The 26,453-nt window shown below is 38.9% G+C and overlaps 1 protein-coding gene across 4 annotated transcripts in view; it reads left to right on the forward strand.

Annotated features, from left to right (window-relative positions):
* The first annotated feature begins 4,752 nt into the window (after positions 1-4,752).
* The window catches only part of LOC117242973 (G protein-activated inward rectifier potassium channel 3-like), a 42,195-nt gene continuing 20,494 nt past the window's right edge, over positions 4,753-26,453 (forward strand). The window contains exons 1-7 of one of the 4 annotated variants that reach the window (XM_033510050.1): positions 9,254-10,617; positions 11,072-11,131; positions 18,873-18,987; positions 20,804-21,042; positions 22,181-22,454; positions 22,724-22,916; positions 23,447-23,668. In XM_033510050.1, the coding sequence (XP_033365941.1) occupies positions 10,445-10,617; positions 11,072-11,131; positions 18,873-18,987; positions 20,804-21,042; positions 22,181-22,454; positions 22,724-22,916; positions 23,447-23,668 (1,276 nt within the window). In that variant the 5' untranslated portion in view covers positions 9,254-10,444. Of the gene's footprint in view, positions 5,034-9,253; positions 10,618-11,071; positions 11,132-11,409; positions 11,484-18,872; positions 18,988-20,803; positions 21,043-22,180; positions 22,455-22,723; positions 22,917-23,446; positions 23,669-26,453 lie in introns of those variants that run through there. The other 3 variants (XM_033510049.1, XM_033510051.1, XM_033510052.1) reach the window with 3 other exon arrangements.

A 26,453-nucleotide genomic window follows, 5' to 3' on the forward strand; every position in this document is an offset into this window, starting at 1 on the left:
CGTGAGCGAGTAATTATGTAAACGAGCGGGGAAAATAGCTGGTGGCGAGATACTAAATACAATCGAGCCTGTGAATGATTTCTTTGCGAAATATGCGTTATATTTCCATGATATTATTTAAAAATTTCCCGCCGATACGCTTTCCTTCTAGAGCTGTTTACCAAGAAAACGTAGCGGATCAACAAAGCCCGTAGCTGTGAGAGCGCACGTGTTAACTAGAGGCGTATAGGAGCGCGCAAAGTTGCTTGTTGCAACAAGCAAAACGGTTTCACAGCCACCGATTTTCCCCGGTCATCAAACAAAGGCCAATCTCAGAGTTACGCGTATAGAAGCCATTTTCCAGAATTCCCACTACCGACCCTCGCCGCCACTTCCCATTTCCTATTCATCCGTATTAAAAATGCCGTGCATAAAGCTATAAAAATATCCTCTTACAACAATCCAATTGTTCTTGCCAGCAATACCCACGCACCGACTACCAGGATCGCCTCTTATACGTAGAAACCTACAATCTGAAGCTGTCGTGAACCTCGAAACTCGTATACATCGTGGACCTAAATTCCTGATTAAAGTCGAAGATATTCTGCTAGAATTAAGCCTTTGACGTGGCTCTCCATCGCAATTTTTTTTATTTCATTTGTATCGTCGTTGATGATGCTTCGTTGTGTATATTTTTAACGTTTGCGGCGTAAGAGAAGTTCAGAGGGGATTCTGTGAAACGAGATAAAACGAAGGATAACAAAATTACGCTCGAGGTTTCATGCATTAGGTGATCACATTTGACAAGTATATTAAGTACACTTTGTTAAGTATACCTATGTATTCTTTGCTGATTGTAGACCGATAAGAGGTGGACGATTGGCCGAAGGTTACTCTAAATATAAAAATGTAGAGTACAACTTTTTCTCTTGTGGCCTCGTCTTAAAGAAAACAGCGGTATATACCGTTTGAAAATTTCATTTTCTCGGAAACGAAGCCTCGGACGAAAAAATTGTACTACACGTTTCCGACTTATTTTCGGATATAGAACAACCTCCTTGTCAATTATACTCCGTCTATTTGGGAATTAGGTGGATTCGCATATACTCGGCAAATTTTCAACCTCGAGGGTGATATTTTCTCGATTTTCGTCGTACCTTGAGTGGCACAGTTTATCTATTGCACGACAAAATAGAATTCAATCTCACATCGTTGTACGTAACGACGAATACACCGACGAAACTTGGAAAAGCGAACCTACACGCAATACGAATAATATAAAAATTGCAATAAAAATCCAGGTCGAAAACGTTGGCTAGAGCGGCTTCATATAATCTTATCTGTAGCTCTGCCCACATGTCAAGTTCTTCTACTAGCAGTACATTCGCACACGGCTCTATTTCCATGCGGCACGCGTATCAGTGTGACGTATTTTCTCACATACACACGCATAAACACATCTAAATATATACATTCACAGTTTGATAGGCGCGCTCGCGCCTACCTTTCCACACGTTCACGTGACACATTGAACAATGCTCGTAAAGTAGCGTACACGTTCGGCCACACCGTCTTAAAACACATTCTACTTGGCTAGTGTGGGTGTGCAAACGCGCGCGCCCGCGCGCGCGCGTGTGCGTGGATTATTTTCGCTTATACCGCGGCGCACGCAATCTCAGAAGTGGTTCTCGCGTTGACAGGTTCCGAGCGAGTTTTCGCCGACCACGAGCCACCGATCGGTCAGTGCTTCGAACAGAGGATCCACGATTTCTAGATCCTCCTCGTACTTCGTCTAACTTTCGCGCTTCGAACGATTTTCCGGTTCGTTCGAAACATCGTGCGATCGGACGCGCCTCCACGCAAGGATCCACGACTTCTGGATGCTCTTGAAACCTTTTGGAACTCGGTGCCTCGACAGAGCAGGGATCGATGATTTCTAGATCCTCCTTCGACTTTGTGCAATTCGACGCTTTGGCAGGCAGATCGACGATTTTTCGATGCTTGGCGAATATCGTGGAACCCAGACAGGAGAATCGAAGAGGAGAGAACGTTCTTGGAACTTTGTGGAATTGATCGACGAGCTCGTGGATCCTGAATTCAGCGCCTCGACGATTTCTCGATCCTCTTTGAACTTGGATAGTAGGCTGGAAAATTTCTGGACTCGCGTCGGACATCACGGAACCCAGCGCCTCGAAGATGGGATTTTCGATCTCTGGGTGCTTTTTCAACGTCGTGGAATCTCACGTCTAAAAGAACGAATCGTCGATCTCTAGATCCTCTTTCGATTAGAATAGTCGCTCGGATAGACGAATTATCGAGTTCTAAATTCTTTCCGAAGACTAGTGACGTGCAGCGCTTGAAAAAAGGGATCGCTGATTTCTAGATCTTCTTCCAACACTGTGGCACTTCTAAAAAGAGATGTCTAGACGATTCTTGAATATCATCGAGGTACTGTTTCTAAATTATTTTCAACGTAAAATTCAACTGAACTAGAAGAATGATCGTCATTATCAAGAAGCAAGATCCGACTGTCCGATATTTTGACGAAAACTTCGACAATTTGCGGATTCACTTCGAACGTACGACCAGCGGATAGAAAATCCAGTGGTTGGAAAAATTGTTCGTTTCTATATCTCGTTGAAATATCGCGTAATCCAGTGGTCGAGGCGGATTTCTAGATCCACTTCGAACATCATAAAACCCGTGAGGAAGGCGAAACGATCGCGTTCGTCGATACGAAACCGCGTGACTCGCGAGGAAATTCTTATGCAACGCGTGCAGGACGTGGTGCACACTTTGCCGGTGCTTAGGCGAACGTTAGAGCAGAGAAGGAGAGGAGAACCCGTCGCGAAGAATTATGAATGATCCTCGGAACGAGGATGATCGCGAGCCGGCCCCGTGTACCCGGTTGCTGGAAATAGCGTGCAATCTGCGCACGGAAACGCCGACAACTGGACAAATACGCTTGTTGCTCGCTTCGTTTGCTCTAAACCAACGTGCTATCGTTGAGTCGTGACGAAGAGGTACCTCGGACCGGTTGTATAACTATTCAAAGTGAAACTTAATACATTGTAGGACAGTGAATTAGTAAAATTAGAGGCTTTTTCTCTTATCAAGCCGAGGATCGTTGTTCAAGTGCTTTTGTTACTCGTTTCGTTAGTTGCGAGCCAAAGTGCTATCTTCGTCGAAGAAACTTCGATTACGCACATTATCCTCGAAACTTGATACATTAGTCGGTGTACGCAAGTTAATTAAATTTCTCTTACTTTGTCGATCTGAGAATCGTCGTGTCGAGGAACGGTTCTTGTTCTCTGTGTTTCATCGTTCACTTGCGACGAACAGCACATGTAAGTATCTACAGCAAAACTTAATCGCACAGAGCCGGCAACGGAAATTAATTTCCCTTTCTTATTCGTCAAAATATTTCCACGCAAATGTGAATAGCAACTTTATTATCATGGTGATCGTGGTCGACGGATGCGGAACAGTGATAAGGATGACGAAACGGGACGAGAATAAATGATAGCGTATGTATATACGGTCGCGGTTGTACGAGAAATCGTACGACGTTTTAACGTGACCGTGAAACTCGGGACACTACTGTGAATCTAAAAAGTGTTCGTTTTGCATTGCAAATGAAAGAACGTTGCTTTAAAACGTAATTGTACAACGAACCTGTGCGACAGTACGATGGTGTTATCGATGGTTCTATTCTATACCCAACAAATATAATTGACGGTGCTGACCGGTTTGACGATAGGAAATTGTATATACACGTCGTACTCAGGAAATATGGTTATGAAATAGAAAAATGACTGGAAATGATTTCGCTGGGAAGAGGTGAGTGGCGTTCGTGGCGAATCGTAAATTCAATTGACGTACAACGCGATGGTGCTAGTCGTTGAGGAACGTATTTCGGATTATCGTTCGATTTACAATCTATGAATCAGTCACGCTGGCGACAAAAATCATTCTAGAAACCTCATGATCACGGATAACAACCGTCTCGTATCTCGTCGTTCAATGGTGTTCAAAAATCTGTCACTCTAAATCTTCGCTGAGGTTCTCGTACGATGATGTGGCAGAGGATAAGCGAGAAACGTTTGCGAAAGTGACAAAATTAATTGGTAAAACGAGTTGCCCATTTCTGGATTCGTTTCGGACGTGGTCGGGTCCAGTGGTTCGACAGATTTCCAAATTCGAAAAAGAAGATTCTCGTCGCCGTTGATACGACACGATCGCCGATCAGTCATCGCCTTGACAAAAGGATCGTCGATTTCTAAATTTCGAATATCGTGGATAATTAAAAGAGCCGGAAATTTCTAGATTTGAATTTTCAATTTCTCTTCGCGCAAGGACCGATGGTTTCTAGATTCTCTTTGAATTTATACAGAGCGTTCCAACAGAGAAGTCAAAGATCCACGCGGCATCTCTGAACATCGCGGAGTCAGTGTTTAAACGGAAGAATCGGAAATTTCTATCATCCTCATTGAGCTTTGTGAGATTCGGCGCTTTAACAAAAGGATCGATGCTTTCTAGAGCCTCTTTGACTTTTTCCGGGATACGGCGTTTCAACAGAGCCGCCGAAGATCTCTGCGGCCTCTTTGAATATCGTGGAAACCAGTGCTTAGACAGAGGAACCGACGGTTTCTGGAGATTCTGTTCGAACGCGGCATGAAATTCTTCTTTGTATCGCGTCGGTGAATTTGGCGAAGAAACTCTGAATAGGAGAAGAAAAGAGACACGGGAGGGAAATCGAGATCGTTGAACGAAATGCTCATGACTGAAAAGGGTTCTCTGACGAAAGAAGGAACCAACGAGGAATCGGACGAGCATACGATCGCCACCGACAACAACACAGTGCCACTGGACGAGTTATTGGTGAACTCGACGGTTCCTACGACCGCGGTTGCAATAAAAGTGTGCGATGACTCCACGGACGAGGCTGGAAGAGGCAACAACGAGAAGCGGAAACGCGGCATTCTCAGCAACTTTCAGAGAAGGACATTCAGCAGGATCAGCTTCAAGGGGGAGACCGGCCCTTTACTGAGCAGGTCATTTTTTATATTTCTTTTTTATTTATCTCTTACTCCCTGATATACAGATATATTATACTATCATTATTGTTAATATTATTATATTATAGATTTATATTATAGATTTATATATCGTAAGAATATTTAAATTATAAGACTGAAGGATAATATTATGTATGAAATTAGTTGGTAACTTGGATCAGTTCCAAGGGAAATAGTAGTGCTCCACCGAGCAGGTGGACTTCTTAACTTCTTTCCATGTATATATTCTAGTTTATGAGATTTTTTAAATAATACAGAACGAAATTTATAGCTTGGACCGGTCCGAAGACAAAAATTGAACCTCTACTGGCCAGATGGATTTTTTAACTTTTGTATCGTTCATGCGTTTTAAAATGTTTCGATAATACGTATTTATTTATGGTTGGTGTATAATTTTGTAGGAAATTAATTCATAATTTGAATTAGCTTCGAAGAGGAGGCCCTTCCTCGAACAAACGAATTTTCTAATTTTTCTTCCTCGTACGTGTGTCTACGTTCCGCCTCGAGTGATATAGTTGAAAAACAACGTTGCACGAAATTGTTGCAAGAGTACGAAGAACGTTAAAAATATCTTTTCGTATATATGCGGAGATTTGTACATATCTATACATCCGGCACTGAACTTGGGCCTACATACTTAAACTATTCTCTACCAGCTATTTAAGCGAAATAGGAATAACGATATTTATCTTAATTACTTAATTTAACGAAAAATTGCAAAACTTACGACAATTGGTCAATGTTCGTTATACTTGTAACCACGTCTACCTATTCACGTTGACAGTAAAAATGTAAAATTGCAAGTGTCTCAAAGGAAGGTACACATACGTATTTCCTGGTCAAACTCGAAATATGGAAACGCAGGGGTTTCTAAGAAAACCGAGAATTCCCGTTTTTCTCCATTTTCTGTAAGTATACCTTTACTATTTTCACGAGAGATATAGGTGGATGAGAGCTTGGCGAGCAATATCGTAACTTTCAACGATGCAGTTAGCGAGGTCTCTTTACGATAATCTCGTCCTTCCTCTGTTGGAATCGCGAAATATTCGGAGAAACCAAACTGCTTGTGCGATTCGACGCAAAGGAAATTTTTGCAAGATATCAAAAAGATGGTGAAACAAAAGGGGAACTAAAAACTGATAAAAAGCTAGAACCACTAGAATAATAGAAACGATCGGTCCATAATTCTTCATAGATATTTTACAGATTTTAAGTGGACTTTTTTTCACAGATTTGAATAGTAAACAAACTTATGTAACAATACAAAGTCTGAGACGGTCTAAATAGCTAATTCGTAATATTTCATAAAAATTCTACAGTGTATAACTGTAAACGAAGCTTGTTCCTTTCTTCGTGTTACAGATTTCGTTCGCACACTTCTCCATTTGATCCGAACGATACAAGTTTTACACGTTGGCCGTGCCTAGTTCTAGCGTCGAGTAAAACGTAGAAATCATTCAGAGGTCACTCAGAGAATGCACGCACTAACAAGAAATATTTTTCTATGTTTAATAAAATGTTTCAACAAATATGTTTTAATAAATATGTTTCGATGAATGTTTCCAAAAACGTATTTAGAAAATATTTGACCGCTGCGTCCTTTCATCAGCAATAGAAAAGAATATAAGTAGCCCTTAAATTTTAAGCCAAAACATATAATACGAATTCTCAAACAGGTGGCGATAAGTTAGGTTGCAATTAATTGGTTGAACTGGTGTTTGCCTTCTTACTATGGATTTTATGGTCGGGCAATCTATTCTTCCTAATCTTATTTTAGAACGAATCCATTGAGCACTTGTGGTATTATTAATTAGCCTCTCTATGAGATCAGCACCATAAATTTTACAACTTAGAAAACTTGTAAGAACATCTAATTTGAATAATTTTCTTGAATAATTTGATAGTTTGAAAACTATTGAAATTCTATTCAAATTCTGTTGAATTGTATTCTTTACGATAATCTTCTCGTTGAATCCTCCAAGGCACGGATAACTTATTGCACATTAGAAACGTTCCGCTTTTAACGTCACGAAACTCGAACGTGGCAAAAACAAAAATAATTCACACGGCCATCGAAGGCAGCGGGGAATCCATCTGGAACCGATCTTCCGAGGATCCATCGGAGAATAGCGATAATTGCGCGTGGAAGACGCAACGCGATTTTCGGCGGCGCCGTCGAAAATACACGCGACGCGACGCGTCGTCGTTCGTCGTGAAAACTGGATCACAATACGTGGCTCGCGACCCCGCGAAAATAGCGTCGTTCCCGTTTCCCTGCCACGATCGGCAGAAATCCTGCATTTCGGGACGAGAATAGAACCGTCTAATTGCGGAAGACGCCTCAAACAGATAATCCTGACGCCGGCGTCGTTGGCCGTGTACGCGCGCACCATAAAAACCACCACGTTTCGCTTGAGGTTAATCGAGATGTTTGTTAACCAACGTATCGGTACCATACGGTTTCTTACTCCGCCCTCGCGTCGTACGAATGGTTTTGTTCGATCTTTGAAGATTAATCGCACTGTATTGCATACAAAGAGCCAGTTTGTTTTTGTTGGTCAGAAATGTTGATTGTTCACTCCTTTATGATGGCAGAGGAATTATTAGACGAAAATGTTTGTGTGTTTATGAGAAATGTAAATCTTCAGAAATGGATAATTTATATAACGTGAAAAGTATAATACGCATTTAATGTAGTTGGCCTCGTGATAAAAAAAAATTCCGTCTTCAATTGAATATGATTAGATCGAAGAGGCTACGAAATTTGACTGAAGAGATGCTGTGTTCCATGCTACAACAGGAGATCTCTCTTTATACGTATATTATGGATTATTGTATCGGCCTTAACGGTAAAGTCGGTGCTAAATTTTGACAGTTGCTTTGAATTATCACAGGTCCGACGATATTTGCACATTTGGTGGCCTTGGTCCTGATCGAAGAATGGATTTCGGTATACAATAGGTTACGGTACGTAATAGCATTTATCGATTGTTAATTTAGGTCTATTTAGCGTTCTTGATTATAGTGGCAGATCTATCTACAAGAATTATTGCACGGAATTCGCATCCGTTTTAATTGATGTGTGAAAGTTTCCATACTTAAGTCCATAGCTTCTCTCCATATTTTACTGACTTTGAATTTCTTCTTTCTAACGGAACTACTATCTTAGAGAAACAGATGGGGTGTGGTAAATGTCTCGAGTTCAACTAGTTCTTACGTGAAACCTGAAAAATCTAATCCATTTACTCGGCTAATCCTTTAGTAGAACAATTTCTGTTCCTCCTGTTGCATTTCATTTATACCGATTTACGAAGCGGATCTGTTTAAGCAGGTCAGTTGTCGATAGTTGAAAACATGTCTCTTCTTATATTTTTATAAGGAGGATACAATCTACAAAATGAATTTCACCAAAACCGATTTATTATTTGTTACTTGTTTATCGATGCCTACATTAAACAGAAAGCACAAAATCAATTTATTACTTATTACTCGTTATTTGTATTAACTAATGGTTAGTTAATATCTATACTTATCACTGTGCAACGCACAGGATCAATTTTGTCAAATCAATTTACCATTTACCAATCAATCACATACAAAATCAATTTACCAATTGTATTTATTATTTGTTACTCGTTATTTGTATTTAGTACTTGTTGCTTAGTATTTGTACTTATCACTGTACAAGATCAATTTTATCAAAGTCAATTTATTACTTATATTTGTCATTTATTATATTCATTATTTGTATTTAGTACGTGTTGCTTATTATTTGCATTTATTAATGTATGATGCATTACTTGTATTTACTACTTGTTACTTATTATACCTATTATTATTAAAAAGCTTTATATAGTGTACGATATGTAGTTTAATAATTTTTAATCTATATAAATAATATTAGTCTAATAATATTTAGGCATACACTTTTCAAACAGGTGGCAACAGCTAACTGATTAAATCTACTGCTTGTCATCTACTACTTTAATTTGCTACTCGTTAAAGTACTGAACTCGTGCATCAATTAAACGTGTCATAAATGCATAAATATTCCCAGCCCATTTCAATTAAACAGAACCCTTAAATCTGCACGGTGATGAAAACGTATCGGCATCACCAATGGCGAAAAGCTTATCCGAAAGCTTGATGAAGAGACGTTTCGACAAATAGAAATGATGCACCGGTGCAACGACTTGTTTCGGTGCGGTGTCTCTTGTCATCGAGGCTCCATCTCTAGCGAATGGAACGAATCTTGCGGATTCTCCGTACGTTGCCAAATTGGCTAGCGCGAAGACAAAAGGGAAATCGCCAAGAGCAAGGGTCGAAGTAGAATCGTTTCAGTGTCGGCTGAGCCTCGGTTCGTTAACGTACTCGATAATTGGACAAACACCCTCAGCAACTTTAGTCGACGATCGCCAGCGCCCCTTTCCCTCTTCTTCTTCTTCCGCGCTACCTTGGATTTTTTTCAATGATTTCACCCGGTGACGCGACGTTCTTATAAATAGTCCGGCAAAGTGCGTAAATCAGTGCCCCGTTGCCTCGTGAAAGTTACTCCAGAAATTTCTTTTCTTTTTCATTTTCCCACCAGAAAACGAGTTCCTCCCTTCTCGCGATAAAAGATGAGAACGAACAGTGGCGAATTTGTTTAAGAAACACCAGGATAAAGTATAAGGGAAATCGGTGTGAAGCGAACGATTTGGAGATTTTATTGTGAGTGAAAGTGACATAGTGAAGTGAACATAGAAGCTAGTGTGCGCGGGAAGATCGAAAAGATCGGAGGATGTGATCCGAAGGGGTCACAGGGCAGAGAAAACGCGGCAAGATCGAGAAGCGGATGTGGTGCAAACGATTGATCTGGATTTTCCAATGGCTCTGGACAGGCTGCGATATTTGGCTCTGACGATGAGTTCTTTATTCGTTGTGCTTTAAGAGCATTCGCTGGTGCGGTTCTCGGCCCCCCGCTCGAAGGTGGCTTAAACTTAGACGCCGAAATTCCGCTGCAACTCGGGTCGAAATACGAGTTGAATTCTAAGCGTGCTCAACATTGAGTCGTTGTTCGAGAAACACAGATTTTTTCTGTGTCTTCGTATTCTTTCTTTTTTTTTTTTTTTTTTTATTTATAACACATATCGCGAGTAGCTGGCACTAAATAAGATAGCAAAGTCCACGCGTGTGGCTAGATCTACAAGCATTTATTTTTACCGATCACCGACCTTTCGTTGTCACGTTGCAAAGCAAAGAAAGAGAGGAAAAAAAGAGAGAAAGATGATATTTAATCCGATCGATCGGTCAATGATGACCAGTTAAAATAATTATCTGCACGAATCGTGTGAGAGATAAAAATCCGGCGTGTCCTTTGAAGAGAGAAAAGCAGAAGAAGAGAAAGAATGGATGGATCGGCGTTAAAAACACTTTCACCGAGTTCCTCGGGATCCGGAAAGATCCACTTGGGCGAGGGAATGGCGTTATCCGGCCTACGGAGAGCGTTGTCTCAAGTGTCGATGCTGGTCGTTAAGGCGACCACGTCAGGGGAAGCTGCTTGGAGGGAAGAATTGCAGAAGTATGTCGCTTCTATTGCACGTTTTATTACATAAGAGTGATCATATTCATTGAAAAAACTGGATACATTAAAAATGTCTATTCTCTTATTATAATGATCTTATGATATCAAAGAATCTGTTGGGAAAAGTTCAAAAATACGGTCAATCATGAAAGTCTTCGTCTGCGTCGTATTATAGTGACGTTAAATCGATCGGAATAGAATTCCAAATTTCACCGCAAGGTGCAAATTATTTTTTGCCAGAGAAACTAACTTCGAAGTTAGTTTCAAGCACAAATCAAAATCTCCACGAAATATTGAAACCCACCAATCGAAATAATAAGATCGTTCGAATGCAATTCTTTTCCTTCAGATCTGTTTTGAAATATCTTTATGGAATAACCTACGTTTCGTTATAAAACACTTATTGCAACGAGAATACGATTTGTCCTAATGAAAACACGTATTTTTATAGTATGCACGAAGCACCTTCGAGATTGACTGTATTTCCAACAAAGAGTTACGACAACACCGTGTAAGTAACATCGCACATTATCCGTCTTCATAAGATCGTGTTTCGATATTGATTCGTAGACTGTTTCATAAAAATGCGGAAGAGTAGCTGAACAGTAGCTATGTCGATGCAAATTGAACGCAAAAATTCTAATCTAGTCTTCCGTGGTGGCAAGCGTTGCTTTCCTGCATCTAAGCACAAACTGCACTTAGCATAAAAATACTAAATGGCTGCAATGCATAAAATATCGGATAACGCTGAAAACAGTATAGGTACAACGATCATCATCGTCTGGTGTAGCGTTTCGGACCAAGATGAAAGAGTCTGAATCAAGGACGACTTCCAATAGTCGAGTTAAGGCTCGTACCATCTCGTAAGTAACGTTCTTTAAACAACAATCTCTCTGAACGGTTTATATCATTAGGTTTATTGCGGCTAGTTATCATAATCACAGGCACTTTCTCGTCTGCTCTAAATCGTTCCGTTTTACGAACCGCGTGGGTCGGCCTTTCGAAACGTCGTTGCAAACTCTCTATTTCCTAATCGATCGTTTTACCAATCAATTACCTGTGAAATGTTCATATCCTCTTTTATAAACCCTTAATATTAACAGACTCATAGAAAATTGGACTCAAACATCCAACTACCTAACGAGATTCGTTTTCCAAGCTATGAAGTATATGATATAGGGTGTAACTGTTGATTGAATCGGGCAGAAAGGCGACTGTACGCGAATAAATACGTCGAGGATGTAGGATACAATTTTCTCAATCGAGGAGGATCCGTGTTTGATCAAGTTTACTCGAAATATTTGCCCGATTCTTCTGCATCTAGTTACTGTCCCTGATAATCGTCGTTCCTTCAGGTTGACATTTACCTCTGCGTTTAATAAACAATTTAACAGCAATTTCACTTATCGCATTTGACGATCGACAGCATAGGAATTAAACGAAATATTTATACACGACAGATTATTACCTTCTGACAAAAGAAATCTCATCAGGTGTAAAATTCAGTAAAATAAAGGATAGAGTGGAAAATACTTTCAACAGTTTTTCAAATACTTTTTCACGCAGGGTCACTGCCAATTGCATCGCCAATTGCAAAACACCTCGGCTAGTAAAATTCTAGTAGATTTTTGGTGAAAAAGCTAAGAAAGAAAGTAAGCTGAGCACACAATTGCCTTCGAGTAATTATCTCGCGAATCCTCCACGAGCGTCAGAGTCAAAGGTTATGAAGTTTCAAGTTATCAAGCTTTCCCCAGGATTCGTTAAAGCGGACAGGTTCCTCTCGAAGGGAAAAAATTTCTCCGACTTTCCAGCTTCGCCAGTAACAGTAGCCCGAACAGGTGTGGAAGTCTTAATCTATTTTCATCTCGGGTCAATATGTCAGGGTTGAAACTGAACCGAAGCACACGAATTTAGAACGTCGTTTGCCAGACGAACGGACCAAGCCAAATCGAACCGCGGTCTAGGTCTCTTCGAGAAAACCAGTACCAAAAGTCCGAATCTATCGGGTTATACGCTTTCTCGTTCGTCTGCGGAAGTTGGAAGACCTAGCTAACCACTTAAACTAGTCGATAAACCATAATTCTCGATTCCGATCTCTCATCCATGAAGATATTTCTACTCTTCGAAAAAATCTTCAAAAAAGAAAAATGAACTGAGAAAAAGAAATATAGAGAATCCTCCGAAAATTCATTCTATGAAAATCTTCATCAGAAATTGACGAATAACGACAAGTTTGTTATGTTAAGCCTTTTTTAATAGTCATATCGTTTTAAACCATTAACAAAGGAACAATTTCCATTAAAAAGTATAATTAAATAATGGTAAATTATTTTTCAACGATTACTTTTAAATATGAATGACGAAGAGGAATGAATCGGAAATGGTGAAAATAACCGGCTCGTCATTTTTCAATGCAATTCAGAAATTTTCAATTCGCTTCAGGAAGAATATTTCGCATAAAATTGCATCTTTTATTTTCGACTAAGTGTCCGAGTAGAAGCTCCCTTTCTTTTCCTTCCGTTTTTCATCTTAATATTTCTTCGACACATTGAATTTCCATATTTGAATAATTGAATTTCTATTCACATGATCACCATAATTTAATCACCAACAGTTCCAGCGTTAAGAAAGACGCTGAACTGTGATATTCCTAACATTAGAGACACCTCTATTAATGTACGATAACAAAGCAAACGAAGCTCTCTCATCATCTTCCTACATCCGAAAGACAAACATCCTGTCTACCACTCGGCGTCCACGTCCAAGTATCAACTCTGACGTCGGGCGGACGCGACGCGTCGATTCGACGAAGAAAATCGCCTGACTCGTGGCGAAGTGTATCAGGGGCGAGGGAAAAGAGACAAGTTCAAAGAGATCATGTGGACATTGCCAACAACCTTAACGCTTTTCGTACGAGTTTCTAGATTTCAATAATCCGTGGCTACGCAACGCGTCTATGTAAACACTGTTCCTAAATTTCGATTCTGTCTGGCTGAACGAATTTTCCGAGTTCCGCACCATCGTCTGCTTATTTCTGGCTGATTCGATCAGAAATACACGCGCCTGTCGTCTGGCTACTGTCCCTGGAATTCACAACATCACCCCGGAAACTCTGGATAGCCGCGGACGCGGGATCTTCCCCATTCGCGTTACACGGTCGCGAAAGTTGCTTAATTACGTCGAGTAACTTAAAATTAGTTCGAATTACTTGGCCAGTTCGGATTTTCAAGTTCGAGGAACTCGCGGTTCTCCGTGACAGCTAGCTCGGATTTGGAAACGTCGCAAGATCCATTTTTGGTAAATATACCGAGGAATGGACAGAACGCGGAGAATTCGAGCAACATTCGTAGGAATTTTAAGTCGTTTACGACGACTTGAATTGAAATTCGCGAATGAGAATTTTTGGCGTTTTCGCTTTGAATTCAACTTTGCGAATTCTCGGACGCTTTGAATTTGACTTTGCGAAGTATTCGGCGCTTTGAATAACAAAGTTTTCGATCTTTAAGCGTCTCGACTCTACATTTTGCAGCTTCTGAGCGATTTGCGTACAACTTCGCGAATTTTCTCACGCTTCCAATCAAAATTTTCATTTCTCCGAGCGCTTTCGATCAAAAATGTTGCAATTTATAAATATTTTGAATCCATATTTCGGACTTTCTGAACGCTTCAATTTCGAATGTTCAAATTTCCGAACGCATTAAATAACAAATTTTTCATTTCTGAACACTTTGAATTCAAACTTCTAGATTTCCCAGCGTTCTCAAGTTAGAATTGTTTAATTTTCAAACGTTCCCGGTTGAAGTTTCTTAAACTTTTAAACGTACCCGACTGTTGAAAATTTTAACGTTTAATATTAATATTTAAGAGTCTGTAAACGTTTCTAGCTCGAAGTTGTACATTTTTGACCGGCCTGAATACAGGCTTGAAACTTTCAAACCTGACCAGAATTAAGTTCTAAAAGCTACCGAGACTAGCATTGGAGATGTCTTGATTTGATCAGTATCGATAGGGTTCCGCATTAGTATTTATAACACCGAAATATCGCTCTAATTATAAAATCTAGTATCATCTCGATATTCTGAGATCTTCTATTTCTTTTCTACGGCATCATCGAACGTTATAGCGAATCGTGTTCCTCGTTCGTCACAGGGAGCATTCGTTTATACCGAGACGCTATCAGTTGCCAAATTGCGTACTCTACGCTGTATTTCAGCTAACGTCAGAATTTTCATGTATCTAGCTTAACTTTGATATCCACTTGAAACATCCACTTTGTCTCCGATCGTCCAATTCTCTGCCAAAACTTGCTATAAATCTTCTTCTTAGAATGACATCTCTCGATCATCGTTTCTTTATCGATCGCTCAAAATCAAATGAATATCATTCGGATTACAATCGATTTTAATATGTCTGAAACCTATCGATTTCTTCGCAATACGAATGTTATTGACGTTCGACGAACGAGATCTGCGAATAGAATAGGCCTGTACCGTGAGCAAAGATGACTTTTCGCGGAGATAGAATCGGAATCGGTGTATTTTTAGCAAAATGCTTGAAGTTAACTTTAGGAAGGATCAACCGATCAGTTTGCCTTGTTCAGACTGCTCTTGGTTCGTTTTAACGATGCACAGCTGAGAATTATTATTATATTATCGAGAGATATTATTATATTATGATATTTGCAAGTTACGTTGTAGCTTCAATCCGAGTGGCAAAAGAGTACGCGCGAATTTGCATTACAAATCTTTGCATGGAAAATAGTCTGCGTTTTTTAATACATTTCTTTTCGTAGAATTTGAATGGTTAAAAAGGGATAATCGACTTTCTGAAATATTTGACTTGGGGAACATCCTGTTTAAATGTTCGATAATAGTCAATCAGCTTATTAGATCTCTACTTATCGTCATATCGCGTTTTCATATTCGAAATATTTTCAAAGTTTTGACGAAATCGCTCTGCATGTTCTGCGGACGGAAGACAAGTTTTAAAAATATATCGAAAAGATTCTTATACAGGGTGGTTGGTAACTGGTGATTCTACGCGAAAAAAGAAGTCGAAAATATAGAATAAAAATTTGTTTTTTAATTTTTTTCTTTAATTTTTCCATCGAGACAATCTACAGTGAGATCCATTATAACGTACCGCACGCGTACCGAGCGAAAATTCATAGTCGATTTTCTCGAAAACAAAGCCTCGAACGAAAAATTTTTATTCTATATTTTCGACTTCTTTTTTCGCGTAGAATCACCCCCTTTCCGCTTGTACCACCAGTTACCAACCACCCTGTATATTTAAGATAGATTTCAGATTCCTTATGACTCGAGACATAAAGAATTAAGAAGATTTGTGACAAATGTAAGGGATCTGTCACGATATATCACAGCATAAATCTTTACAGAAGTCATGGTACAATAAATTCTCCCATTATTTAATCACAATAATTAAAAGTCCGGCAATGAAACGATCAACAGTACGTGCTATGAATTTAGCGATTAAATAATAATATAATAATCAGATAGGAACTATAGCTGGCGGAAGAGTCTGATTGTAAAATGGAATTCAGCGTAAAAAAAAGAACAAAGAATATATAACAATACCTGTTGTTAAGATTGTAGTTCACTACGAACATTTCGATAAATATTTACCGTAACGTCGGTGACTCGGATGAAACAGGATCAAGCAAATATTTGGATATCAGATTTCGTAATACTTATTTTCACGTTGGCGAAAAAACCTATGGGACCAGGACCACTTAGGGAGCAATCGAATTTACCGATGTTTGCGAGATGACAACAGCTGCTGTAAGATTATTGAATTCGGTAAAACGATATTCGATAAACGCTTCTTCAAGCGTTTCATTTTCTACGACGAAGTACCGATTCGAATACGAAACAGATATTCCACGGGAGGACACGCGAGTTTTCTAAACAACCATGAAAATATGAACACTATGCGCCGCCGAAAATATTCGATATTCTTGGTGACTTTGCTGTCTTCTGTTCGAGGAAGCAATCTGAGAAACTGAATAACCAAATCGTATTTAGACTTTGAAAATTCAATCTCCGATGATTATTGTATGCAATTCTAGGTATTATCATCCTGCTGAAATTTATTATGTTTCGATCTCTTCAATTCTAACGTAGAACAAAATATCCAATGTTTAAAGAATAGAAGGAAAGATCGAGAATCTTTAAATGGAAATTGCGCGTGTTAGTGACTGTTCCTTTTGTATCGTCGAGTTTGAAGAACTTTGTTAACGAATAAGAAAGTACGATTATCGAAGGACGCGTAATTAACGAAGCTATTAAGATAAAAATTGGATTACCTCGATGCATAATTAGCCGAGTAATTCGTTGGCTGAAGATAAAAATAATATTCAGCGCAATAAACGATTTCGTTACGTTACGCGATTTGTAGAAAAATTGTGAACGAATAAATATCTTCGCTGTTTTACCATTAAACCTTAACACGTTGACTTTCGACTGGTATTCATCGACGGCCCGTAGTATCAAATATTTGACAATGATTAAAATTCGATAAGTTTCCAGAACTTAGAAACGTTCAACGATGCCGATAACTGAGCTAACACGAACAGTAACACCTTAGAACACACAATATCAAATACTTTAGAAAAATTAAACGTTACGTTATTATATTTCAATCTGTCGTGACTCTCAGGGGAAAACCCACATACTAAATTAACTGCATAGCGGTCAACATGTTGATGTTACGCTAATAATATAGTGAAGACACGAGTGAACTTCTACCTACGGTACAATACTAAATGTTTGAGATCGAAGGTCTGACGTCGAAGGTATGAAAATTGTCTTCTTCGAAACGCAAAGAGAAACTAAAAATTCAACAAGTGCGACGGGCTTAAGTGGAAGTGTAATTCTTCGAAGCTGTGATTCATAGTAATCACGTGCGAATTATTGGTTAGAAGACGATGCTTTTAAAAGTTGCTCGCAATTAGGGACGAAGGTAGTGATTCATGTAGAGACGGAGGACTATCAGGACTCGTTTGTCTGTCGATTTTCTGGCAGATTGCTCTAAATCGGGCCATCCCGGCGCGTAGGAAATGCGTTCAGCGGTAAATTATGTCCTTTGGCATTAGCCTCAGTGTATTTCGAAGCAGACCGTACGACCATTTTAAACGGCCTTTAGAGAAGCCGTGGGAGGTTTTTAGCTGGACGTCTCGTTTTCTGTCTCACGCGGAACACAACCCTCTAGGACGAGATTTCTTTCCATCAGGTTCCAACGATCCGACGTAGACGAAAAAAGAACGAAGGATGTCAGTGACCTTCTTCGAAAACCGGCGCCTGATATAGAACAGAGGTTCTCGGTCTCTGGCGAGAAATTTGGAGAACAGAAATAACGCGCTGTTTTAATTTCTAATTGTCCAACTTGATCCAGGGTCAACTTTTCATTTGCAAGTTTTTTTTTTAGTTTGTCTCGTATCGTCGAACTGTGTCTTTTTCCGATATCGAGGTTGTAAAGGAGAATTCGATATTTCTTTCTTTCATTTTCACCTGACAATTTTATGAAATCTTGAAGAAATTTAATAGAAGTCTGTTCGTGTCTCTGATTTATATAACAAAGTTCTGGAAAACATCTACTTGTCGGGTAATCTAATAATTTTCCTTGTACTTTGATAAAATAGCGTGCAAATTATTTTGCAGTTTCCAACGTTATTGCGTCTATACCTTTAGGCGTCGTTTTGATATTTGGTCAGCGATATGTTACGTTCCAATAAAACAAAGTATATATCTGCAAATACAATAGAGATGGAGCACCTTGTTTTGACTATTACGAGTTTGTCCAACATTTTATATAATACTTTATATAATCGTCTAATATTTTACAAAGACCTGGTCCCTAATAAATTCGATTCTACTGAAACAAAGTACGTATCTGAAAATAAAGTACAGATAAAGTACCACGTTTCGATTATCTCGAGTTTTCGGATATTTTATATAATACTTTACGTAATCATCTAACGTTCTACAAGGACTTGGTTCCTGATAAGACGAATCCGAGGAACGAAGCAAACTACATGTCCGAAAATAAAATAAAGATAGTTTAATCCATCTTAATTATTTCGAGTTTTCTAATACGTTATATAACATTTTATATAATTATCTAGTAGTTTATAGAAGCATGTTCGTAAGATCGAAGTAGCGAAACAATTAACTAACGTCGCAATTCGACTTTTAAATATACGCAAAGTACTCAACGCTGCTTTCTGCTTTCAGATACCGGCAAACAAGATTCAGCTCGCGACGGATACGCAAAAGAGTGGTTTTCAAGCACGGCGATTGCAATGTCGTACAAGGAAATGTCGCCAAGAGACGGCGCCGTTACCTTCAGGTAATTTTAAAGTATTTCTAAAAGCGTACGACTGTAGCAGTTTCGTTTTAAGAACATATATACAACGTTCCAAGGCGATGTCACGAATTTCCGCCAGCGACACTTAACGATCACGCTACAAGTTTTACGCCTCCTTTTTACACGAAACCGTACGAACCTCATTTAGCGTAAAAACGCGAACTTGATTTATCTCCATCTATTTTCCGAGTACAATTACTTGCCAAATTGTCGTCCTTCTCTATAGTCGATGTTTTCATGTAATTTCTATATTCCGGTTCTCTAGAAACGTTTATTTCTCGAACGTGTTAAAATTAGCGCAATTGTTATACTTTCTCGATGTTCTTAACGGTCCATTTACTCTTAAGTCGATAATATCGTTTTATTGAAAGTTTATGTTAGATTGATGAATCGTTGTGGTCTCAAATAAGATTTTCTATTGTACACAGTTCCTTTAGAATATCGAGTTTAATCGACAAGAGTAATTTTCTTTTCTTATTCGATGCGCTTTCTCAACGATTAACCACGTACTTTGATTATTCTAAATTTATACAAATTTTCAGTTCCAGACTTATAAATTTTTACTTTCATTTTTTTCATTTTTAAACGGAAGATTCTTTGGTTTGTCGGTTTCTGTTAGAACAACGTACGTATTGAAAAATCGTCTAGATGAAATTCTCGTTACACCAAGATGTTTCCAATAATTTCCATGTCACTTTTTCTAAATTGAAAGCTTCGTAAAAGAATCGTAGGAATTATTCACGATAGCCGATATCACCAGGTCACAATATCTTTGTTATAAATCAGCCTGACATTCGATATAAATAATTTGTAGCGCAAATTGCTTCCTTTTCGACCCAGATACGTCTATGGTCATTTTAAAGGAATTTTTCCACCACCATGCGATACATTCCTCGAGATGGATGGCAATTTTATGAAAATTACCTAACAACAGTTATGAAAACAGTATAACAATTTAATCGATACTTTCGATGTACGCTTCAAACGGAAGAAAACTAACATACTATACTTTAAACAAACATAAGATGATAGACAGTTCAATGACTGACACGGACTTGTTAAATTTAACTCTTCCAGAAATAATATTTTATACGTATTAATACTAGCACGTAATAATATTTTATACGTCAATTTAATATTCAATTTAGTATGCATGTCAAAGGAACTCATAACAAACGAGTACGAGGTGATTCCTTATAAAAAAATAAGAATAAAATGTGTAATAAAATGTTTTTATTTATGGTTGAGTTTACGAGAAAATCGAGTTTGAAAATTTATCGGGTATACTCGAACGTGGTTAATTTCGCACTAGACAGAGCTAAATAATCAACAGCAGGTCGTTCTACGTGTGAAAATAAGTGGAAAATGCGTAGTAAAATTTGTTCTCAAGACGCTTCGTTTGCGAAAAAATAAATTTTCATATTTATCTTATTTAACTACCAGAACGATTGTTAACTAAACATATTCGAACTCTATTTTCTTGAAAATGAAGTCTTAAAGGGAAAAATTTTATTTTTTATTTTTTACTTACTTTCGCCTCTACGATAACGTCTTATCGATCGCTTACTCATATCCAATCGGTAGTTAGCCATGTTCAAGTATATTCGATAAATTTGCAAGCTCGATTTTCTCCAAAACTAAACCTTAACAACTGAACAAACTTTATCGTATATTCTCTTCTTATTTTTTCATCAAGAAATCATCGCGTGCCTGTTTGTACGTGTTATTCGACCGCAGCCTGTATAATCAGACGATTTCAAATTTTCATCGAAACTATATTTTTATGTAACCTTTTCAGGATATTTTCACGACGCTGGTGGACGCACAATGGCGTTGGACTCTGCTGGTGTTCTCCATGAACTTCCTACTGTCATGGCTCGGTTTCGCCCTGATATGGTGGCTGATAGCGTACAGCCACGGCGACCTCGACCTGAAAAATCAGAACAATCCAAACATAACGTTCACCCCGTGCATCAGGGAGATTCGTGGATTCACCAGCTCCTTTCTATTTTCCATCGAGACGCAGCACACGATCGGGTGACTACCAATTATCTTCTATTATTACCAAGCGTAATTTATATCGGATCAGTGACTCGAACGAATTAACAACGCGGTCGATTTCGAAGAACTATACCCTTCCTCCCCTGATTAATTAGTTAAGTTAATTGGTCGTGCGATAACGTTGGGGCTCGATGCGATCGTCGGTAATTTTCTTAGAAATCTAGCGAACGAGAGGAAACTTATTTAATATTCGTAACTCTCATTCGAGGTACAACAGCGGAGTTACCTTGCAAACATTGCGATTGGCAAGATTGGAGAACTCTGACCTAGAGTAACCCAGCAAACTGGTGAAATTAATCTGAGATTAATTGCCTCGGTACCTAATCTTAGGTCGCGTACAGATTGTAGTACCACTTTACGTCATCTAGAGATTGTAGATCACAGATACAGATAATCAGGAGAACTTGAGCCGCAGTTTGCAATCGACTAAACGATAAGATAAACGAATTTTTCTACGGGTTAAGTGCAACTTGTCAATTCACGCGGATCACTCGGAAAATTCGAATTCGTTCATTAGACACCTAAAAGTGGTGATTTTTTTTTTTTTTTTTTTGTAGCTACTCGAGACAGTCGCCTGAAAATCCTGGGACCAGCCGTACCTCCGACCTGAAGTCGTAGGTCGTAGTAATCCAGAGATTTGGATAGCACCAAATGAATCCTTGAAACCACACAGTTTTCAAAATCTCAAGATTCTCAAAATCTCGCACTTTGCAAATTCCCGAGATCACGTGGTCTTACGAACTGTACAAATTCAGGAAACTTACGAAATTTTTCGAGTTCTTACGGTCCCGAAATGTTAAGATTCCCCGAGGGAAGCTTTAAATTCTTCTCGTAAGATGATTGGAAAATAAAAATTTCAAAAATCTCGAAACCTCAAACCTACGGTTCCCTACGATCCCAAAATCTTCGTCAGTCTAAAATGATCCCACGATCTCTAGATAACCTTGAAGTTCTACCACGATCCCCGATTGCCCCATGGCCGTTCTAGAAATTCTATGCTACTGGGCTCCCTAAGCTTCGGTTTAATTAATTCGGCTCCACCGGATCTTCTACGGTTTCGTTTTTCACTTTCTCCCTCGAGATGAAGCCATTCTAACAGCGACAAATATCGTAGGTACGGGTCGAAACATCCAACAGACGAGTGTCCAGAGGCCGTGTTCGTGATATGTATCCAGTCAATGACAGGTGTGATCCTGCAGGCCTTCATGGTCGGCATAGTTTTCGCGAAACTGTCCCGGCCAAAGAAGAGAACGCAGACGTTGCTGTTTTCAAGGAACGCTGTGATCTGTCAGAGGGATGGACAACCCTGTTTGATGTTCCGTGTCGGTGACATGAGGAAGAGTCACATCATCGAGGCTCACGTCAGAGCCCAGATGATCAAAAGGAAGGTGAGTTTCTATTTCCTTCGGGTTGAACGTGCAAAACGACCACGTTACGTAACGCCTGTTTGTCCGTCTTTTTTTTTTTTTTTTTTTACCGAAGAATCCCAAAGAGAAACTTTGTTTTTGTCATTCACGCGCTTAAATTCTCCTCTATAAAGTTGTCTCGATTCGATCGAAGGAACTTCGTCCAGCGCCAATTTCTACGAAATTCTACTTTATTGCTTTCATCCAGGATCAATAGTATAATGATCTGATGGCGTCAACTATACTTTCAGGTTACCAGAGAAGGAGAACTGCTGCCGTTCTTCCAAACAGAATTGAAAGTGGGCGGCGATGGCGAGGAGGACAAGATATTCTTTATTTGGCCAACGACGATCGTTCACAAGATCGACGAAAAGTCGCCTCTTTATCATATATCAGCCAGCGATATGCTCAGGGAACGATTCGAGATTATCGTCATGTTGGAAGGTAATTTAATAAGCAGGTCCCGCGTATTAAATTAACAAGGTGAAAGTCGAAGATACGAAGCAAAAGGTTTTCGTTCGATCGCGTGAAACAAACCACTTTCGGATTAAATACGAGTAAATTATCGCTGATAGATTATCTCACGTGCGAGGATTAGTTCAAAATCTAAAACAAAAGACATCTTCGTTCGAACTTTTTCGAAAAATCGAATTTGAAAATTCGTCGAGACAATCTTTCGTTTTTATTAAGTAATTATTATTATTTGATAAACTTTTACGCACTAATTTTCAATCGATCGAGGTCTATTTTTTCGACAAAGAGAAGCTTCGTATGACTTATGTTTCCGCGTCGAATCAGTCTGTATGATGAGTAATTGAACCATCAGTTGCATAACGCACTGGATGAATCAGGAAGATAAATTTCTATAATTTCGCATTGATTACAGCTGTCGTTGGACCAAATTTCAGGAAACCTTATGTAGTTAATGAGTCAAAAAGACAAGCAAAATTTCTAAAATTCCTCGTCAATTGCAGGTGTCATCGAATCAACTGGCATGACGACTCAAGCCAGGAGCTCGTACCTGCCGTCTGAAATTTTATGGGGACACAGATTTGAACACATAATCACGTTCAAAAAGGAGACTGGGGAATACGAAGTGAACTATTCCTTGTTCAACAATACGTACGAGGTTGACACACCGTTATGCTCAGCGGCTGATTTGGACAAACTTAGGACGATGCAGCGATCGAAAGGAGGTACGAGCAAAGAAAAACTTCTAACAAGCATGAATTCCCAACTTCGTTAAAATTCTTCAAAGAATCGTCGTGATAATATCGGACTGCGGATTTTTATGCATTCACCGGGAAACGCGTTAATTCGTCGTTTGAATCCTAAATCTCTTAGACGTACTAAGTGCTTCGTTTAGAAATTTATTTCGGTTTGAAAGTCGCATTTGCTTTGTCCTTATTCGTCTTTAATTTCGTAATGTTTCTAGTTTAAGAGACCAGACTGACAGGTCGAAAATGCAAAAATCCATTGAACTCGCATAATACGCGAGGATACGCGTGAAATGTGCAAAGCGCAGTATACGTTAACATATTAACAGGTGGAACAAGTTTACAAGTTACAAGTTACAAATAATTCATAAAAATACAAATTTGCATAAATATCCGTAGTCATCTGATAGTAATCGATGGAGAACTCTATTTTATCGACCACTGTACGCTGTCGGTGAAATGTGATTGACCTCGATTAACATGAATCAAGCTTATTGAATCTGTACTGTCACAAGCGATACTGTCCGCGACATGAGACGCATTCCGCGACGCAAACTATCTTTTAGCCGCCGTATACGTTGTAGCTTTTGCCTCGAGTCGAAAATCTGGCACTCCACTTTCCGACCACTGCCAATATGTCCGAACCTTGGACCAAGAAAAGAATCAAACTGTAATTGCACTGAACGTGTGCTCGAGCCTATTAATTACCGATTAATTCCATAATTAAAACCATTGTTAAATAGTAAATCGTTCGGATGGAACATATTTTTTTAAAAGGGAAATTACTAAATTGTTAACGCCAAAATTATCAAGGGAGTTAGGACCATCGATTCTTAAAAGATTTTCATAGAAATTTTGTAAATTTAGGACGATGCAATTTTGGAAATTTAAATGATTTTTTCTTCACAAAATACATACAATAGCGGCTAAGAAATTTAGATCATTTTCTAACTCGTCTTCTCACTTGTAGTTGGATAGAACGCTTCTGTTAATTTTATTATTAATTTGAAACGAATGTAGTCATTTCCTTCGTATCAATACATTTCTAAGCTGACTTTTCTTCGAATTCTTAGCTTCTACACTTAGTAACTTCAAGCTTACAGTATATAAGAATGAATTCCGTGACTGTTCCATATTGCATCATATTTAGAAAAAAATGGTAATATCGGAGAAGAAACTTTCTGGCAAAAGACCCATGAAACAGTTTCAGAAACCATTAAACAGACCTACGAAAACACCCATAAACCTACAGTTTCGGTTCTAGTCTTTTAATATTAACTACGTTTGCATTGGTAATTATAATGCCGCGTAACTTGACATAACTTATTAGAATCTATTACTATTCTAATTACAATGACTTTATTCTCTTTGATATCTACAAAATTCATACAAATTTCATAGAACAATTTAACCGTTTGACCAGAAGATACACTGTTGAATTTTATTTGATAGCAAAACGAAAATTGATACAATGTGTTTCGTGCATTCGTTCGACACGGCAAATCTGAACGAAAAATAGAAAGAAAAAGAAATGTCGAAGGCGAAAGCCTTCGCCGTTTGCCGAGTGTTCGAGCGTCAACCAAAAAAGAACTACATAAGAACTTGCTACCTATAAACGGGACTATATAGCCTGTGGTTTGTTTGACAATCTTATCTTAACTCTCTCATTTATATAGTTTCGTTTGATATGCCTATCTTACAGATATTCAAATTATCTCACTACCGGTTCAGTAAATATATCTGTCACCTGCTGCTGCTGCTTAGTCTCTACGTATCAGCACATCAATCTCACGAACGTCGCTCAATAAAATGAAAGCGAGCATCAATACATTTTGTCCGTTTATGACATTCCGGATTCCTAGCGAACTTCGCTGATTCATCGATCTTGATTTTCCACGTACATAGGAATTTTGTCGCAATTGAAAACCAACTCTCGCGTCATTTGACTGTACCAATACTACCTCTCCATCTTCCAAGCATCCTCATCCTCTGCACTGATATTGTAGTTTAGCGGAAACCAACCAGACTTGTGTCTTCTTTCAGGTCTCTACGGTTGGCTCTGACTTCACGCAACTCTCATTAAAAACAACGTCGCGAATCACGTGAATTTTACGCTTTGCATCCCACGGTCGATAGTTTGTCGACTTCTCCCCGTAGCTAACAAATACTATTTTCTTGCTTTTCGCATTGAATTTCATTGAGTTTCTACTTTCGGGACATCCGAACACGCGCGTGTGTTTAATCTCCGGCTCGCGACCGGTGATCAATTTTTCGTACGCCATCATGCCCTGTGTACTTGTTTCCAAAGGGTTCTGTTTAGAACATACGCTGCTGTCTTGACAGCTTTGGCCTGCAACGTACTTGACACAGCCTTGGTAATCAACATCGATCTAGCGCTCTCCACCAAGGTACCTATTTCACGCTCCGCCTGTCCATTTTACTGCAGAACACATGGTGCTGATGTTTCGTGAATGATTCCCCATTTTCCAGAAAATCGTGAAACTCGCCTCGCGTATATTCCGTCCCATTAGCTTTTTATAAGGTTTTTATTTTACCACGAGTTTGCCTAAACGCAATAGTATTCTTGAAATGTTTCAAAAGCTTCTGCTACGTGACGTGTAAAACAAACAGTCCGAAGACTAGTACTGTCGTCTTTCAACAGGACAAAATATCTTGAACCCACATTCACGAAATTCTCTCTCGTTTACTTGGAATATGCATCTTTCGTTTTTGCTCGCTCAGCTTTAACGTACAGGCTTCAAAA

Source organism: Bombus vosnesenskii, unplaced genomic scaffold (assembly GCF_011952255.1).
Source record: "Bombus vosnesenskii isolate JDL3184/JDL3185 unplaced genomic scaffold, Bvos_JDL3184-5_v1.1 scf7180000013265, whole genome shotgun sequence".
NCBI lineage: Eukaryota > Metazoa > Arthropoda > Insecta > Hymenoptera > Apidae > Bombus > Bombus vosnesenskii.